Consider the following 19,975-nt stretch of genomic DNA (forward strand, 5'->3'; position numbering starts at 1 on the left):
ACTATAGTCATACACTGGTCCCCCATAGGACTGTTCTCTGTAATACTATAGTCATACACTGGTCCCCCATAGGACTGTTCTCTGTAATACTATAGTCATACACTGGTCCCCCATAGGGCTGTTCTCTGTAATACTATAGTCATACACTGGTCACAGTTTTATTTTTTTCCTTTTAAATACTTAGGGAATAATGTAAGGCCTCTTTCACACTTGCGTTGTTGGGATCCGGCGTGTACTCCATTTGCCGGAGGTGCCCGCCGGATCCGTAACACCGCAAGTGAACTGAAAGCATTTGAAGACGGATCCGTCTTCAAAATGCGTTCAGTGTTACTATGGCAGCCAGGACGCTATTAAAGTCCTGGCTGCCATAGTAGGAGCGGGGGAGCAGTATACTTACAGTCCGTGCGGCTCCCGGGGCGCTTCAGAGTGACATCATCCATGAGCGTGGGGCGCCCTGACGTCACTCTGGAGGGCCCGGGGAGCCGCACGGACGGTAAGTATACTGCTCCCCCGCTCCCCACTACACTTTACCATGGCAAACAGGACTTTAGCGTCCTGGCAGCTATGGTAACCATTCAGAAAAAGCAAAACGTCGGATCCGGTAATGCGCCGAAACGACGTTTAGCTTAAGGCCGGATCCGGATCAATGCCTTTCAATGGGCATTCATTCCGGATCCGGCCTTGCGGCAAGTGTTTAGGATTTTTGGCCGGAGCAAAAAGCGCAGCATGCTGCGGTATTTTCTCCGGCCAAAAAACGTTCCGTTCCGGAACTGAAGACATCCTGATGCATCCTGAACGGATTTCTCTCCATTCAGAATGCATTAGGATAATCCTGATCAGGATTCTTCCGGCATAGAGCCCCGACGACGGAACTCTATGCCGGAAGAAAAGAACAACGCAAGTGTGAAAGAGCCCTTAGTTGTGCTGTGCATTGCCATAATGGCAGAATTTTGCAGCAGTTCCCAAGTGAAGCTGTGTTGCCATGGAAACCCACTACCGGAATATCAATCTAAGGGTATGCTCGCATGGTTGTATAAGCATTTTGAAAAATTTAGGGGCAGAATCCACATCACAAGTCCATGCGTTTTGTTTATGCAGTGAGATTTGGTGCAGTCTTTAGGCCTCCAATGCACTGCAACTGGAATGGACATGAAGAGTTTTCCACAACGGGGATCAATCAAGGTGTGGGAAAAACCTGTCTTGTATGAATTATAGGGCAGATTTCCCACTGGAGGAGATTTTTGTGCAGTAAATGCGCCAAAATCTACGTAGATAATCCACAGTGTCAACATGACCTTAAAGGGTTAAAGGGGTATGCCAAGATTTTGATATTAATGGCTTGTCCTCAGGATAGGCCATCAACATCAGATGGGTGGGAGTCGGACACCCCGCACCCCTGCCAATCAGTGGTCACCTTGCAGGAGACTGCACGGCTCTGTCCATTGTGCAGTGGACGGCGCTGGTAACTGCAGCGCTGCTTCGCTTCATTTCAATGCCCCAGTTATCAGCGCCGTCCACTACACAAGGGACGGCACGGTGAAGTTCTGGCACCAACTACCTCAAAACAGCTGATCGGTGCGGGGTATCGGATCCCATCGACCCGAAAGTGATAACTTACCGTCAGGATAGGAAATCCTGTAAAACCCCTTTAGGCCTCTTTCACACGGGTGTCCTGGATTTGCGGGAAAACAGCGCAAGTGCGCACACAATTTCAGTCAGTTTTGACTGTGATTGCTTTCCGCGCGAGTGCAATGCGTTTTGCACGCACGTGAAAAAAAAAACTGAATGTGGTATCCAGACCCGAACCAGGACTTCTTCACTGAAGTTCGGGTTTGGGTTCGGTGTTCTGTAGATTTTATTATCTTCCCTTATAACATGGTTATAAAGGAAAATAATAGCATTCTTAATACAGAATGCTTAGTAAAATGTGTATTGAGGGGTTAAAAAATAAAAAAAATTAACTCACCTCATCCTCTTGATCGCGCAGCCGGCATCGTCTTCTTTCAGGACCTGCAAAAGGACCTTTGATGACGTAATCGCGCTCATCACGTGGTGACGTCAGCGCAGGTCCTGCTGAATGAAGATAGGTCCTTTTTGCAGGTCCTAAAAGAAGAAAGAAAGAAGACGATGCCGGCTGCGCGATCGATTGGATGAGGTGAGTTAATTTTCTATTATTTTTTAACCCCTCAATCCACATTTTACTTAGCATTCTGTATTCAGAATGCTATTATTTTCCCTTATAACCATGTTATAAAGGGAAAAATAATACAGTGAATAGACTTTAATGGGGTCCGGGGTTTCTTTCATCCCTATAATCTCCTAGCAACCACAAGTGAAAATCGCACCGCATCCGGACTTTCTTGCGATTTTCACGCAGACCCATTCATTTCCATGGTGCCTGCGTTGCGTGAAAAACGCAGAATATAGAGCATGCTGCGATTTTCATGCGACGCACAAGTGATGTGTGAAAATCACCGCTCATGTGCACAGCCCCATAGAAGTGAATGGGTCCGGATTCAGTGCGGGTGCAATGCGTTAACCTCGCGCATTGCACCCGCACGGAATTCTCGCCCGTGTGAAAGGGGGGCCTTACGGTATGTCCACCCTGGAAGTAATCTGCATCGGAAGAATTCCCTTCGGCAAAAATCTGCATGATTTATATGCAGAATTTTTGGGAAATGCCACCCTTTTTGCAATACACGGACATAAACTGACGTACCACGGTTTGAGGGTACAGCCCTACGTACCGTTTTCTGCAGCGGAACTGCGTGCGGAAAATCCACGGTGTATACAGCAGCAGCGAAGTGTGCAAAATTAAAAAAATTAATAAAAATCTCATCCACACTGCGGGATATCTGCACAAAACTTAACACACGGTGAGGATGTGATCTTATGAGGCGCAGTGATCATTGCAATTAGTGAAAACACCTGCAGGGGGAGCCATATTACCTGTAAGCTGACCACACGTCAGGTCAGATGCGGTGGCCAACAGTGGCTCCATTTTCTGGAACTGAGGCATTAACTTCAAGGCGGTGTGGCCACTGTCCATATAGGCGGCGCTGCAATCTCTGCCCTATACCCGAAAAACTTGATTCAATTGTCAGTGGGACTTTTCATACAAAGAGCAAATTTTGTAAGACACAATAGTCGTGTCAAAAACGGAAGAAAATAAACAGCCTCAAAATAGACGAGAACAGTAGTATTAACCTTCTTGTAATCCCAGACGTCACACCCAATCCAAGTGTACGGCGACCACGGCGCAAATGTTCCTACTAAATCACTGCATTAGGCTCCTTCAATATAACCGCAAACCAGACTGATAGAAGGCAACCTATGTGGCCGGTCAGGTCTCCCCCTGTTATCTGCCCAGGTACATATTACAATTTCAGGGTAGAAAATCGTACAAACATCCTAAAAGTGCGGTCACCGTATAATGCACACGTCCACTATGCAGAATCGGGCTCGGCAGGTGGGGCAAGGCACTTGGCTGGACAACCAGGTCTCTGGGTGCTGCTGGTCCTGACGGCTCGCAAACCACTTGCCCATGCAAGTTAGACACCACATGGGCCGGCAGTAGCATTGCTGACACTCTCCTTCGTTGGGCTCCTGGCAATACTTCACCAGCTTGACGTTGGCGTTGGTCTGCATGCAGCCGATACAGGACTCCAGTTCCTGTAATGAGAGGCAATCCTTCTAAAATATGCGTACTCTATATACTGCACTGGGCGAGTCCTGCCGCCACCAGGGAAGCTTGTAGCTTAGGCTACATTCACACCAGCGGTTTTTGCTGGATCCGTCATGGATCAGAAAAAACACTTCCGTTACAGATAATACAACCGTCTGCATCCGTCATGAACCGGTCCGGTTGTATTATCTGTAACATGGCCAAGACGGATCCGTCATGAACTCCATTGTAAGTCAGCGGGGAACGGATCAGTTTTCTATTATGCCAGAGAAAACTGATCCATCCCCATTGACTTACATTGTGTGTCAGGATGGATCCTTCTTTCTCCGCACCACATCGCGCAAGCAGCGTTTTTCTGTCCGCGATGGGGACGCAACCAAATGGAACGGAATGCATTCTGGTGACTCCGTTTCGTTCAGTTTTGTCCCCATTGACAATGAATGTGCAATGTGCCACCAGATGGCAGGCCAGGATAAGGCTACTTTCACACTTGCGTTCGGAGCGGATCCGTCTGGTGTCTGCACAGACGGAGCCGCACCTATAATGCAAACTATGGTATCCGTTCAGAACGGATCCGTCTTCATAACAGTTTTTTTCAGATATGATTTTTCACTTCGTGAAAACTCAGATCCGACAGTATATTCTAACACAGAGGCGTTTCCATGGTGATGGGGACGCTTCAAGTTAGAATATACTAAAAGAACTGTGTACATGACTGCCCCCTGCTGCCTGGCAGCACCCGATCTCTTACAGGGGGCTGTGATCCGCACAATTAACCCCTCAGGTGCCGCACCTGAGGGGTTAATTGTGCGTATCATAGCCCCCTGTAAGAGATCAGGTGCTGCCAGGCAGGAGGGGGCAGACCCCCCTCCCTCCCCAGTTTTAAATTCATTGGTGGCCAGTGCGGCCCCCCCTCCCTCCCCAGTATTATATTCATTGGTGGTCAGTGCGGCCCCCCCTCCCTCCCCAGTATTATATTCATTGGTGGTCAGTGCGGCCCCCCCTCCCTCCCAAGTATTATATTATTCATTGGTGGCCAGTGCGGCCCCCCTCCCTCCCAAGTATTATTATATTCATTGGTGGTCAGTGCGGCCCCCCCCTCCCTCCCAAGTATTATATTATTCATTGGTGGCCAGTGCGGCCCCCCTCCCTCCCAAGTATTATTATATTCATTGGTGGCCAGTGCGGCCCCCCCTCCCTCCCAAGTATTATATTATTCATTGGTGGCCAGTGCGGCCCCCCTCCCTCCCAAGTATTATATTATTCATTGGTGGCCAGTGCGGCCCCCCCTCCCTCCCAAGTATTATATTATTCATTGGTGGCCAGTGCGGCCCCCCCTCCCTCCCAAGTATTATTATATTCATTGGTGGCCAGTGCGGCCCCCCCTCCTTCCCAAGTATTATTATATCCATTGGTGGCCAGTGCGGCCCGCCTCCCTCCCCAGTATTATATTAATTGGTGGCCACTGGCCAGTGCGGCCCGCCTCCCTCCCCAGTATTATATTAATTGGTGGCCACTGGCCAGTGCGGCCCCCCCTCCCTCCCAAGTATTATTATATTCATTGGTGGCCAGTGCGGCTCGCCTCCCTCCCTCCCCAGTATTATATTCATTGGTGGCCAGTGCGGCCCGCCTCCCTCCCAAGTATTATTATATTCATTGGTGGCCAGTGCGGCCCGCCTCCCTCCCAAGTATTATTATATTCATTGGTGGCCAGTGCGCCCCCCCCCCCCCCTCCCTCCCCAGTATTATATTCATTGGTGGTCAGTGTGGCCCCCCCTCCCTCCCAAGTATTATTATATTCATTGGTGGCCAGTGCGGCCCCCCCTCCCTCCCAAGTATTATATTATTCATTGGTGGCCAGTGCGGCCCCCCTCCCTCCCAAGTATTATATTATTCATTGGTGGCCAGTGCGGCCCCCCCTCCCTCCCAAGTATTATTATATTCATTGGTGGCCAGTGCGGCCCCCCCTCCTTCCCAAGTATTATTATATCCATTGGTGGCCAGTGCGGCCCGCCTCCCTCCCCAGTATTATATTAATTGGTGGCCACTGGCCAGTGCGGCCCCCCCCTCCCTCCCAAGTATTATTATATTCATTGGTGGCCAGTGCGGCTCGCCTCCCTCCCTCCCCAGTATTATATTCATTGGTGGCCAGTGCGGCTCGCCTCCCTCCCTCCCCAGTATTATATTCATTGGTGGCCAGTGCGGCCCCTCCCTCCCAAGTATTATTATATTCATTGGTGGCCAGTGCGGCCCGCCTCCCTCCCAAGTATTATTATATTCATTGGTGGCCAGTGCGGCCCGCCTCCCTCCCCAGTATTATTATATTCATTGGTGGCCAGTGCGGCCCGCCTCCCTCCCCAGTATTATATTCATTGGTGGCCAGTGCGGCCCGCCTCCCTCCCCAGTATTATATTCATTGGTGGCCAGTGCGCCCCCCCCCTCCCTCCCCAGTATTATATTCATTGGTGGCCAGTGCGCCCCCCCCCCTCCCTCCCCAGTATTATATTCATTGGTGGCCAGTGCCATTTTTTCTTTGTTTCTCTTACTTAAAAAAATGTAATAAAACGTGATCAAAAAGTCACGCACACTCCAAAATGGTATCAATAAAAACTAGATTGTCCCGCAAAAAAGTTATAAGTTGGGGTCAAAATATGGTGATTTTTTTAAGTTTACATTTATTTTTACACTATTTAGACATAAAAAACCTATCCATATGGGGTATCGTCATAATCGTACTGACCCAGAAAATGAAGGGCATGGGACTGTTTTGCCGCAAACGAAATGCCGCGGGAACAAAACCCGTAAAACGGTGGAATTTTTTTTACCGCTTCCCAGTACATTTTGCGCCCTAATTAATGGTGGCATTAGAAAGTACAACTTGTCCTGCAAAAAAATAAGCCCTCATACAGCTATGTGGACGGAAACATATAAAAAATAAATAAAAAAAAAGTTATGGCTCATGGAAAATAAGGAAGAAAAATGAAAATGAAAAAACGAGAAAAAAAAAAAAAAAAAGGTTAAAGACGATGACTTGTAAAATCGATTATTTGGGCCGATGCTCCACCAGTTACAACACAAGATGTATAGAGACATATGGAATACAAGGCGCCTCACGTGTCCGCAGTGGGAATGACCGACAGCCCTCACCTGATTGCTCGGCAGCTGGTAGACATTATTGACTTCCACCAGAGAGCGGAACGTATCCAAGAACATGTCGCTTAGGGTCTGATGTATGACTACGTTGGCTGCATTTCGGATGGGGGCGTGAAGTTTCTCCCTCAGCTCTCCATATTCTGTTGAGTTCAATCTGTAAATATATCAGTGGTTAGTATCAATGGCAGAGTAGAATACTAAAGGACACACCAGGCCCCTGGTCAGATCACACTGCCGCTGCCCCCCATACATCCTCATCTTTTACCATTTATGTGGAGGATTGAGTCAGCACAACCCGTATGTAGGTGCACATCACTATGGCGAAATGCATATACAAACGGAAAAACGAGATTTTTGTATAACTTACCAGTAAAATCTCTTTCTCGCTCTTTCCTTGGGGGACACAGAAGACCTTGGGTATAGCTCATCTCCCTAGGAGGCGTGACACTAAGTGAAGACTGTTAAGCCCCTCCTCCACAGCTATACCTACAGCCTGGAGAGAGAGACTGCCAGTTGCGTGTCCAAGTAGTGAGAAAAGGCAAAGTCCAAAAAATTGGAACCAACAAGCCAACTACCCTAAGGGTAAAACAAACTCGGAAACAGTCAAAGAAGAACAAAGAATGGGTGGGTGCTGTGTCCCCCAAGGAAAGAGCGAGAAAGAGATTTTACTGGTAAGTTATACAAAAATCTCGTTTTCTCGCCCAATTTCCTTGGGGGACACAGAAGACCTTGGGACGTTCAAAAGCAGTCCAAAGGGGGAGGGACCACAGCACCAAGGCGAAGCACCCGAAGGCATCAAAAAAACCCGCCGCCTGCAGACCAGGCGGCCCAAGGCAGCATACGCCGAAGCCCGCGTATGCACCCTGTAGAACTCGGTAAGGTGTGCAAGGAAGACCAGTGACCGCCTTGCACAAATGGATGGCCGAAGCCTAAAGCCTCCGGCCCAGGAAAAAAACCGACGGCCCTGGCCAAATGAATGGTGACACCAAAAGCAGGACCCTGCCCTTGGTGCGGCTACCACAACAAGAGCCACTCTGAGAAAGCGGAAGAAAGCCACCCTGGAGGCCGTCAACCCTTTGCTCGGACCTCCTGGAAACATAAGAGACCGAACTCGACAAGAGTCGGAGATCTCCAAGTAAAAACTGCAAGGCCCAAACAACGTCCAAATCGGTGAAGTGTCCGTTCCCGGGGGGGGGGGGGGGGGGGGGAAGGGGAGGACGACTGCCTCAATGAAATGAAGGACAAATACCACCTTCAGAAGGAAGGAAGAGACGGAATGGAGAACAGTCCTGTCCTGGGGGAAGACAGAAGGCTCGGAACAAGAAGGGCCGCCACTCAGGCACCCGTCAGAGACACGATGGCTACAGAAACCCAACCGTACAGGACAGAAGGAGTAGAGAGAACTTCTGTAACGGCTCCAAGGAAAAATTGGAGCGCCAAGAGCCCAGTATGTAGTTCCCAGGACGGTACCGGAGGGCAGTACAAAGGAACCCAAGAGCCGCTCCATGGAAGAAGTTCCTGACAGGCCCAGAGGGACGGGGAATGCTGAAAGAGGAAGGACAGGAATGACACTTGATACTTCAAGCAACAGAGTCCCAGCCCCAGGTCCAGGCCGGACTGGAGAAAGACAGAACCATGGAGAAAGGCAGAGTGGGGGAACGCCCAGCTTCCCACAGAACCCCAGGTAAAGCCCTAAGTCCTACCACAGATCCTGGACGAAAACTCGGCTAGAAGCAAACACTAGCGAGCCCACTAGAGTCGCCTGGGCAAGCGGGTGAAAACCCAATGATCAGGCGCGGACCAGTAACACGGGTAGAACAGTCGGTAGAACTGGTCCCGTCGGCCCCCGAGCAAGGTTGTCCCGTATCCCCCCAGAGTGGGGAAGCAGAAGGACAAACGGACAGGAACCGAAGGGTCCGCCCAGCAACCGCCAGGACAAGACAGGCTAAAGCCGAAGCCAATGTAGCCACCACAGGAAGACAGACTACAGTTCCGGTGTGGGAGATCAAAAGACAATCCTGACCAAATGGTAGTCCTCCCAAGTTACCGAGAAGGTGAATCCAAAGCCGAAACATTGCCTAGAATGGAAAAAACGCAATCTGCACCCAGCGGGAGGACAGAAAGCGGTAGACCCGGTAACTAGGCACACAGCTAGTACAGCCAGTGTGGACAAGGGAGACTGAAAAGGAACACCATAACCATCCAAATGAACAAACATGCTCTCCCCAGAGGGAAGGGCAGTGAAGGAACAGCCTCTGAAGCGTGGCCGGAACAGACGCCACATCGGAATGATCTGTACCGAGTGGGAGTCAAACAGAGCCGGCGAGAAAAGGCAGGCGAGACAGAGGCCGGTATAACACCCTCCAACCAAAAAAGGGGGAGTGGGCAACAGAGAGGCCATAGGACAGCTCAAAAGCAGAACACCGCTACACAGAGACGCCCGGTTCACCGCCACGCAGAAGGCGAATACCCTGAAGAACCCAAGGTGGAGGTCCCCCGGACCTGTATAAGCGAGCACCCAAGAGAAGTTGGGTGACCTTCCCAAGAAGAGCGGCCCGAACCTGGTAGCAGATCAGACTGAAGCACCGAGGGCGCCAATCCGGAAAGAATCATACCACACTGCACCAGAATGATCTCCTTAGAGAATAGTGCAAGGCTTGCGGCAATCATCGTATCCCAAGAGAAAAAGAATGTCGCAGGAGGAAGGAGGCTACGTACGAGTAGCCCCGTAAGCAGTGAGAAGGCCAACCCACCTACAGGACGAGAAGGCATACACGGCCCAAACAACGCACAAGAACGTCCGCTCACTGCAAAAATATAACACCGCGAAGAGGGCCAGCCACAGAGTGCCACAGTATCTACGGGAGTGCAAACTGAAAGGAGTTATGCACAAGACTAATATGGAATGCGATGGAACGCAAACTGACCGCCCCGAAAGGGAGGAAATGTACCTGGCAAACTGCAGTGGGCAAGAATGCAAAGGCCTGCCCCAAAAAGTGGGAGATGCCCAAGGCCGGACCTACGTCAGAGGAGTAGGGCATACCATACTTCGCCCAGAAAGGCGCCATGCACATGGCCACACAGTATCCAGCGGAAACGCAGGAGGTCCACCTAGGGAAAAGGGGGACATGCATAGGGCTATCCTAGCATTAAGTGAGTGTGCAACAATTCACCCAACACCGAAATTTCGTGAGAGTGTAACTACTCCGCCAATGAAGGGGAACATGTGCAAGTCCAGTACAGCACATACAAGGACAGCCTTGAATCTTGTGAGCGTGCAAAATTCCACCCATGGAATGAGGGGTGGTCACGCACAAGGCCAGCACCGTATCCAAGGGGAGCGCAAGCGTTTCGCCCATGTTAGAGGCCATGCTCAAGGCCAGCAACGTATCTGGTGAGCGTAATATGCCGCCCAGAAAAGGAAGGGGGGGGGGGGGGGGATCATGCACAAGGCCAGCATCGCATTCAGGGAGAATGCGAGCAGTCGGTGAGAATGTGTGTATGCCACCTGAAGGAGGCATGCCCATGGCCGGCAGCGGATCCAGTGAGAGTGCGTACACCGCCCACGGAAGGGGGGTCATGATGTGGCCGACGGTGGATCCAGAGAGAGTGCATGTATAGGGGTCATGCACATGGCCAACAATGTACAGGCGAGAGAACAACCACCGACCGAGGGAGTGTATGTATGCCGCCACCCGGGAAGAAGGCATGCCCAAGGCCGGTAGTGAATCCAATGAGAGTACATCATATCGCCTATGGAAGGTGGTCATGCACATGGCTGGCAGTGAATCCAGTGAGAGTGCCGAATGCCGTCCACAGAAGGGAGTCATGCCTATGGCAGGCAGCGAATCCAGAGAGAGTGCAGCGTTCCGCCTAAGGAAGGGGGTCGTGCACATGGCCACATGGCCAGCTGCACATGGCCAGCACCGTATCCGGTGAAAGTGCAGTATTCCGCCTAAAAAAGGGGGTCATGCACATGATCGGCAACGAATCCAGTGAGAGCCAAAGAAAGGGGGATCATGCACAAGGCCAACCCGCAGTTAGGGAGAGTGCAGTATCCCGCCCAGGAGGGGGGTCCTGCACATGGCAGGCACCATAACTGGAGAGGGTGACGAATGTTGCCTACAGAAAAAGCATGCACCTTGACCAGCGCCGTAGCGCGGAGAGGGCAATAAAAAACCCCCAGAAGGGGAAAAAAGAACCTGGCAGCGCCGCAGCCGGGGAGCGCGACACCATGCCGCCTATGGAAGGGGGGCATGTATACAGGCAGCACTCTGAGATGAGGCTGCAGCGTCCTGCGCAGCCCACAAGTCATATATATAATAAATTTTTTTATTTTTTTTTTTAAACACACAGCCTCACTGAGGCAGATGCCACCTACAGGGCACAGATCCACCCATACAGGCCCATCCTCTGTGGGCGGGGGAACCTCCAGGCGGGAAAAATTCGCGCCTGGAGAAATTCCAGCCCCCTTCAACAGAGGCCTGAATTTTTGCGGCCTAGTAGGCCGTGAAGATGGGGCCTAAATTTTTAGCGGCGCCCGGCGAACCGGGGCCGCACAGTATTTAAAGCAGCGGCCGGGCCTACGGAGCGGCACATACCGGCCGCGGGTGCCCACCCCGCGGGCCGGAAGAGCCGGGGCCTAAATTTTTAGCGGCGCCCGGCTGACCGGGGCCGCAAGTACTTAAAGTACCAGCCGGGCCTACGGAGCGGCACATACCGGCCGCGGGTGCCCACCCCGCGAGCCGGGGACCCGGATAGAGCGGGATTGTCTTGAAGTGGAACACAAGACTTCGGCGCCCGGCCGACCGGAAGGTTCCGACGGTCGGCCGGGGCTGTTGAAGCGCTCCTTTGCAGGCCGCGGTGCCCACCCAGGTGTCCGGAAGTCAGGACCCTGCACCCGGCAGCCATTTTACCCCTGGAGCGGGCCCTTGGCCTAGAACAGCGCTCCATGTGATTTCACCCCTGCCGGCAGCTACAACCACCTTTCCCCTGGACCGGTGCCCGTGAGAGCAGGGAGGGTCAGTGGCAGCAAGGCGCGGGCCCTCTGGCCCTGAAGTAGTGGCCGGTAAGAGGGAGGGGAACCCTGAGACCGGGTCTGTGAGGGTGGGACGCCTGCATGACCCCTCCGTCAGGGGCAGCTAGGTGCGGACCTCCGCAGCTCCCAAGGCATTCCTCTTGTAGGAACAAGGGTGCCAATGTCCTGGAGGCCAGGAGAGAGGGAGCAGATGTCGACCTGCGGCAGCCCAGGGCCAGCCTAGGTCTAGCAGGGACAGAAGGGTCCATAGGCCCAGGTAAGGGTCAGGCACGCAGGAGACCGAGGGGGGGGGGGGGGGGGGGGGGGGGGGGGACGTAGGGCTGGAGAAGCCAATCTCTCACCATAGCCGTCTTCACCCTCGGTCCGTTCCAGCAGGGTCGCCCCTTCAGCTACTGGCACCGTAGTGGCAGGACGCCGGGGGAGGGACTTGGCGTGCGGGCGACCCTTGCGCTGGCGGGATGCAGGGGAGCTGGGCTGCCCTGGTCCACCTTGCCTTCTGTGGGGGAGGCAGCAGTGCGGGTGACCGGCACTGGCGCAGCTCAACCCCGGGAGAACAGAGAGGACTAGTGCGTCTCTGTTATCCCTGATGATCTGGAACAAAAAGAAAATAAAACAAAGTAAAAATCTAAAATTGAAACAAGGAGAAACCAGGGAGTGTCTTGCCTCCTTGGACACTAAGCAAAAACTGGCAGTCTCTCTCTCCAGGCTGAGGGTATAGCTGTGGAGGAGGGGCTTAACAGCTTTCACTTAGTGTCACGCCTCCTAGGGAGATGAGCTATACCCAAGGTCTTCTGTGTCCCCCAAGGAAATTGGGCGAGAAATACAAATGTGATAGCACTCTGCATCCAGCATTCTGCACTCCATGCTGGATGAGGCATTGGTGTACATTTTGGCCAAAGCGTAATAAGCCACTCACCACGTCAAAGTCGTCTCTATTAGTGGTCCCTAACACTAGTTCCTACCTGTTCATGGGCCATGACAGCCACACAAAGTCCAGGGAATGCAGGTCAGCGTGCACGCCAAGCACACTCTGCTTTTAAGCAGAGCCCCGGAAGACAATAACGCAAGTGTGAAAGAGCCCTTAGGCTGGTTTCACACAGGCGTTGCGGATTGGGACCGGATGCGTTCAGAGTGCGTTCAGTGAAACTCGCACTATTTTGCAAGCAAGTTCAGTCAGTTTTGTCTGCGGTTGCGTTTAGTTGTTCAGTTTTTTCCGCGCGGGTGCAATGCGTTTTTAACGCCCGTGATAAAAAACTGAATGTTTACAAACAACATCTCTTAGCAACCATCAGTGAAAGACGCATCGCACCCGCACTTGCTTGCGGATTCAATGCGTTTTTCACGCAGCCCCATTCACTTCTATGGAGCCAGGGCTGCGTGACAAACACAATATAGAACATGCTGCATTTTTCACGCAACGCAGAACTGATGCGTGGAAAACAACTCTCATGTACACAGACCCATTGAAAAGAATGGGTCAGGATTCAGTGCGGGTGCTATGCGTTCACGTCACGCATTGCACCCACGCGGAAAACTCGCTCGTGTGAAAGGGACCTTATACTGACTTTAAAACCAGCCTCCAGGACAGATTGACTGGTCAGGTGTGCATGACTGCATGAAGATCGCCACGCCTCCAATACATACTACAAAGAAAAAACGTGGGGGATACAGTCAGCACAACCCTATATGCAGGTGCACATCACTATGGCGAAATACATATACAAACGGAAAATACAAATGTGATCGCACTCTGCAACCAGCATTCTACCATTTATAGTTAAAGGGGTGTTCCGGGAATGATATATTATTGACCTCTCCTCAGGATAGGTCATCAAGATCTGATCTGTGGGGGGTCCGACTCCTGGAACTCTGTCACGTCCATCAATCACATGACATTTGTGCAGCTCAGTCCCATTCATGTGAAGGGGACCGAGCTGTAATACCAAGCACAGCCACTATACAATGTGCGGTGCTGTTTTTCCAATCCCCAAGGCCCCTTCCAACTGATCGTCGGGGGTGCTGGGAGTAGGACCCCACCGATCTGATAGTGACGAGCTATCCTGAAGGCAGGGCATCGATATTTAATTCCTAGAAAAGACCCCTTTTACCCATGCTGAACCGCTATGTTAGTGGAGAGGTCCTTGAGAATGGACTTCCACTAGTCTCACACTGCCATCAGGCGCTCTATAAAACGATGACACTACCTGATATCGAAAGGCTTAATGCTGGGGTTAATGCTTGCCACCCGTATGGTGATAAACTGCAAGGGTGTGTTGGAGTCTGGAGACGGCTCGTGTTGTCTGGACTCTGTCACCGTCAGATGAATGTCCTGCTGCTGTGCCACGTACAGCTTGTAGGTGGTCACCTTCATCACCCATGTGTCAGTGACGATAACCCGGGCCCCAGGCACCCCAGTTGCAAACTTATCAATTCTCCGAAACTCGGTGTTGATGGAGGAAGCCACCACCCTCCAGTCTGACTGAGGCAGAGCGTGATGAGACAGGGTCCTCGCCAGGGGGTGATTGCTCCACCTCTTCTGAGACCAGTATAGGGCAAGGAGGCTGGTAACGGTGGGAAGGATGACTGCAACCAGGGCACAGATCCTCCAGCCATCACTGGCAGCGTAGACATAATACAGCTGTTTCTCCGGAGCAGCGAAGCACATTCCTATGTAGTAACCTGGAATACAGAAGATACATCGGGGTCACAAACCGCGCTGCCATAGAGGAAAACAGTCACCAGTGCCAGGGGTCTGCCAAAAGCTCCCCATATCTCAGCTTCCGGGACCCTCTTAGTGTGTAATGGTGGGGGGAGGGGGAATAAATAGATAACTGCAATCACAGCTGAAATTTCTGCAGGGTTTGGCTTCATCCTCATAAAGGACAAAGGAGCAGGTAGTGACCGCCGGGCAAGCGATGACAGGGGAGCAGACAATGACAGGCAGAGAGGGGGTACAGGTAGTGTAGTGACAGCTGGGCACGGGGTGACAGGGGGTACAGGTAGTGTAGTGACAGCTGGGCACGGGGTGACAGGGGGTACAGGTAGTGTAGTGACAGGGCAGGGGGTACAGGTAGTGTAGTGACAGGAGGTACAGGGGGTACGGGTAGTGTAGTGACAGCTGGGCACGGGGTGACAGGGGGTACAGGTAGTGTAGTGACAGGGTAGGGGGTACAGGTAGTGTAGTGACAGGAGGTACAGGGGATACGGGTAGTGTAGTGACAGGGCAGGGGGTACAGGTAGTGTAGCCGGGCAGGGGGTGACAGTAGGTACAGGTAAGGTAGTGTAGTGACAGGGGGTACGGGTAGTGTAGTGACAGGGGGTACGGGTAGTGTAGTGACAGGGGGTACGGGGGGTACGGGTAGTGTAGTGACAGGGGGTACGGGGGGTACGGGTAGTGTAGTGACAGGGGGTACGGGGGGTACGGGTAGTGTAGTGACAGGAGGTACGGGGGGTACGGGTAGTGTAGTGACAGGAGGTACGGGGGGTACGGGTAGTGTAGTGACAGCTGGGCACGGGGTGACAGGGGGTACAGGTAGTGTAGTGACAGGGTAGGGGGTACAGGTAGTGTAGTGACAGGAGGTACAGGGGATACGGGTAGTGTAGTGACAGGGGGTACGGGTAGTGTAGTGACAGGGGGTACGGGTAGTGTAGTGACAGGAGGTACAGGGGGTACGGGTAGTGTAGTGACAGGAGGTACAGGGGGTACGGGTAGTGTAGTGACAGGGGGTACGGGTAAGGTAGTGACAGGGGGTACGGGTAAGGTAGTGACAGGGGGTACGGGTAAGGTAGTGACAGCGGGTACGGGTAAGGTAGTGACAGGGGGTACGGGTAAGGTAGTGACAGGGGGTACGGGTAAGGTAGTGACAGGGGGTACGGGTAAGGTAGTGACAGGGGGTACGGGTAAGGTAGTGACAGGGGGTACGGGTAGTATAGTGACAGGAGGTACAGGTAGTGTAGTGACAGAAGGTACAGGTAGTGTAGTGACAGGAGGTACAGGGGGTACGGGTAGTGTAGTGACAGGAGGTACAGGGGGTACGGGTAGTGTAGTGACAGGAGGTACAGGGGGTACGGGTAGTGTAGTGACAGGAGGTACAGGGGGTACGGGTAGTGTAGTGACAGGAGGTACAGGGGGTACGGGTAGTGTAGTGACAGGAGGTACAGGGGGTACGGGTAGTGTAGTGACAGGAGGTACAGGGGGTACGGGTAGTGTAGTGACAGGAGGTACAGGGGGTACGGGTAGTGTAGTGACAGGAGGTACAGGGGGTACGGGTAGTGTAGTGACAGGAGGTACAGGGGGTACGGGTAGTGTAGTGACAGGAGGTACAGGGGGTACGGGTAGTGTAGTGACAGGAGGTACAGGGGGTACGTGTAGTGTAGTGACAGGAGGTACAGGGGGTACGGGTAAGGTAGTGACAGGGGGTACGGGTAAGGTAGTGACAGGGGGTACGGGTAAGGTAGTGACAGGGGGTACGGGTAAGGTAGTGACAGGGGGTACGGGTAAGGTAGTGACAGGGGGTACGGGTAAGGTAGTGACAGGGGGTACGGGTAAGGTAGTGACAGGGGGTACGGGTAAGGTAGTGACAGGGGGTACGGGTAAGGTAGTGACAGGGGGTACGGGTAAGGTAGTGACAGGGGGTACGGGTAAGGTAGTGACAGGGGGTACGGGTAGTGTAGTGACAGGGGGTACGGGTAGTGTAGTGACAGGGGGTACGGGTAGTGTAGTGACAGGGGGTACGGGTAGTATAGTGACAGGGGGTACGGGTAGTATAGTGACAGGAGGTACGGGTAGTGTAGTGACAGGAGGTACAGGTAGTGTAGTGACAGAAGGTACAGGTAGTGTAGTGACAGAAGGTACAGGTAGTGTAGTGACAGGAGGTACAGGGGGTACGGGTAGTGTAGTGACAGGAGGTACAGGGGGTACGGGTAGTGTAGTGACAGGAGGTACAGGGGGTACGGGTAGTGTAGTGACAGGAGGTACAGGGGGTACGGGTAGTGTAGTGACAGGAGGTACAGGGGGTACGGGTAGTGTAGTGACAGGGGGTACAGGGGGTACGGGTAGTGTAGTGACAGGAGGTACAGGTAAGGTAGTATAGTGACAGGGGGTACAGGTAAGGTAGTATAGTGACAGGGGGTACGGGTAGTGTAGTGACAGGAGGTACAGGGGGTACGGGTAGTGTAGTGACAGGGGGTACGGGTAGTGTAGTGACAGGAGGTACAGGTAAGGTAGTGTAGCGACAGGGGGTACGGGTAGTGTAGTGACAGGGGGTACAGGGGGTACGGGTAGTGTAGTGACAGGAGGTACGGGTAGTGTAGTGACAGGGGGTACGGGTAGTGTAGTGACAGGGGGTACGGGTAGTGACAGGAGGTACAGGGGGTACGGGTAGTGACAGGAGGTACAGGGGGTACGGGTAGTGACAGGAGGTACAGGGGGTACGGGTAGTGACAGGGGGTACGGGTAGTGTAGTGACAGGGGGTACTGGTAGTGTAGTGACAGGGGGTACTGGTAGTGTAGTGACAGGGGGTACGGGTAGTGTAGTGACAGGGGGTATGGGTAGTGTAGTGACAGGGGGTACGGGTAGTGTAGTGACAGGGGGTACAGGGGGTACGGGTAGTGTAGTGACAGGAGGTACAGGGGGTACGGGTAGTGACAGGGGGGGTACGGGTAGTGTAGTGACAGGGGGGTACGGGTAGTGTAGTGACAGGGGGGTACGGGTAGTGTAGTGACAGGGGGGTACGGGTAGTGTAGTGACAGGGGGGTACGGGTAGTGTAGTGACAGGGGGGTACGGGTAGTGTAGTGACAGGGGGGTACGGGTAGTGTAGTGACAGGGGGGTACGGGTAGTGTAGTGACAGGGGGGTACGGGTAGTGTAGTGACAGGGGGGTACGGGTAGTGTAGTGACAGGGGGGGTACGGGTAGTGTAGTGACAGGGGGGTACGGGTAGTGTAGTGACAGGAGGTACAGGGGGTACGGGTAGTGTAGCAGGGGGTACAGGCAGTGTAGTGACAGGAGGTACAGGGGGTACGGGTAGTGTAGCAGGGGGTACGGGTAGTGTAGTGACAGGAGGTACGGGTAGTGTAGTTACAGGGGGGTACGGGTAGTGTAGTTACAGGGGGGTACGGGTAGTGTAGTTACAGGGGGGTACGGGTAGTGTAGTTACAGGGGGGTACGGGTAGTTACAGGGGGGTACGGGTAGTGTAGTTACAGGGGGGTACGGGTAGTGTAGTTACAGGGGGGTACGGGTAGTGTAGTTACAGGGGGGTACGGGTAGTGTAGTTACAGGGGGGTACGGGTAGTGTAGTTACAGGGGGGTACGGGTAGTGTAGTTACAGGGGGGTACGGGTAGTGTAGTTACAGGGGGGTACGGGTAGTGTAGTTACAGGGGGGTACGGGTAGTGTAGTTACAGGGGGGTACGGGTAGTGTAGTTACAGGGGGGTACGGGTAGTGTAGTTACAGGGGGGTACGGGTAGTGTAGTTACAGGGGGGTACGGGTAGTGTAGTTACAGGGGGGTACGGGTAGTGTAGTGACAGGGGGGTACGGGTAGTGTAGTGACAGGGGGGTACGGGTAGTGTAGTGACAGGGGGGTAGTGTAGTGACAGGGGGGTACAGGGGGTACGGGTAGTGTAGTTACAGGGGGGTACAGGCAGTGTAGTGACAGGAGGTACAGGGGGTAGTGAAGTGACAGCAGACTAGGGGCGCACTCACCCAGTGGCAGCAGGGAGTGCACCAGGAGGGTGGCCGTGCTCCTCCGGACATGGTAGTGGATGAACGCCACGTCCTCGCTCCCCAGCCAGCCGGACAGCAGGTTCTGCACGGTGATCCCGGCCGAGTGGAACTCATTAGGAGTGAACACGAAACACACGGCGAACACCACGTAAGCTAACGTAAACGTGACCGCCGGGCTCTCCATGGCAGCGGGGGAGGGGGAAAACCGAAGAACGGTGCACACTTCCGGCCAACTGGGCAGCCGGGAATGCTGGGAGATGTAGTCTTTACGCACTTTCGGACCGAGTGCAGCCTCTGTGTAACTGATCTATCATACTAAGCCACCAGAGGGCGCAATGTCAGCGTACATCGGGGCTCATGCACAGGACTCCGACCAGACTTCATTAATAGATCATAAATATAAAAAATACCTTGAGGAAGCTGGAGTCCCCCCCCCCCCCCCTAATGAATTATGAGAACTTTTCACAGCAACAAATAAGTCCTAAAAATATAAAAGGCTGGCACACAATTGGGCATCAAGATAATGGGCATAAAATAGTGTGATTTAACCCACTGGTCGCACGCCCCCAACATACAGAGGCCCCGCACCATGTTCATTTGAGTTCAGCCTGGCCCGTACAGGTTTTGGGCACAAGATGCCAGACGCAAATTCAAATCCCTAAAATTCGTCTGTCTGCCTACTTTGATGCCCGCTCTTGTGCCCAGAACCTGTTCGGCCCAGTCTGTAGTGTGAATACGACCCTTCAGAGCTGGCTACAGGAGCTACTGCAACTGGTTGATGGAGGGTGATGGGCGTCGGACCCCCACCGATCTGATATTGATGGCCTATCCTGAGGCATCACCTTTAGGCCTCTTGCACACGACCATTGTGGTTCCGTTCCGTGGATTGGGGACCGCAATTTGCTGTCTCCAATACACAGGCAACGTCCGTGAGGCGGCCAGAACGTGATCCGTCCGTTCTGCCAAAAAGATAGAACAAGTTCTATTTTTTTTTGCGGAACAGAAGCATGGATCGGAACACCATCGAGGCACTCCGTAGTGGTTCCGTTCCGTGCTTCCATTTCAATACGGTCACGGGAGCACAGCGGCCATGTTCAAGAGGCCTAAGAATCCTGGAGAACCCCCTTGAAAAGGTTTTCCCTTTAGGACAATTAATCCCCTATCCACAGACCGATGTGGGTCCAATCACTGTGGCCCCAGAAGAACAGGGGCCCATGCTCCCCGTTTGAATGGAGTGGCTGTCAAGCATGCGTGCTGCCGCTCCATCCGACTCTATGGGGCTGAGCGCTTGTCTCCAGGTCAGTACGATTACGGTGATGCCACATTTGTATAGATTTCCTTGGATGTTTTAAAGAGGACCTTTCATGTTTTTT

General features: G+C 53.1%; 1 protein-coding gene across 1 annotated transcript; it reads right to left on the reverse strand.

Moving 5' to 3' along the window:
- Positions 1–2,470: 2,470 nt before the first annotated feature.
- TMEM129 (transmembrane protein 129, E3 ubiquitin ligase) lies at positions 2,471–18,824 on the reverse strand. The gene is made up of 4 exons (XM_040419236.1): positions 18,582–18,824; positions 14,081–14,555; positions 6,833–6,992; positions 2,471–3,672 (listed from the first exon to the last, which is right to left on the reverse strand). The coding sequence occupies exons 1-4, from the start codon at positions 18,784–18,786 to the stop codon at positions 3,424–3,426; spliced, it is 1,089 nt and encodes a 362-aa protein (XP_040275170.1). The 5' UTR covers positions 18,787–18,824; the 3' UTR covers positions 2,471–3,423.
- Positions 18,825–19,975: the final 1,151 nt, after the last annotated feature.

Source organism: Bufo bufo, chromosome 2, assembly GCF_905171765.1.
Source record: "Bufo bufo chromosome 2, aBufBuf1.1, whole genome shotgun sequence".
Taxonomy (NCBI): domain Eukaryota; kingdom Metazoa; phylum Chordata; class Amphibia; order Anura; family Bufonidae; genus Bufo; species Bufo bufo.

Bases quoted from the DNA above. Each gene is read 5' to 3' on its own strand.
- TMEM129 (XM_040419236.1), bottom strand. From the start codon at position 18,786: ATGGAGAGCCCGGCGGTCACGTTTACGTTAGCTTACGTGGTGTTCGCC. The intron at 14,556-18,581 runs GTGAGTGCGCCC...TCTGTATTCCAG, and splicing joins GCACTCCCTGCTGCCACTGG to GTTACTACATAGGAATGTGC. The intron at 3,673-6,832 runs GTGAGGGCTGTC...CTCTCATTACAG, and splicing joins ACCAGCTGCCGAGCAATCAG to GAACTGGAGTCCTGTATCGG.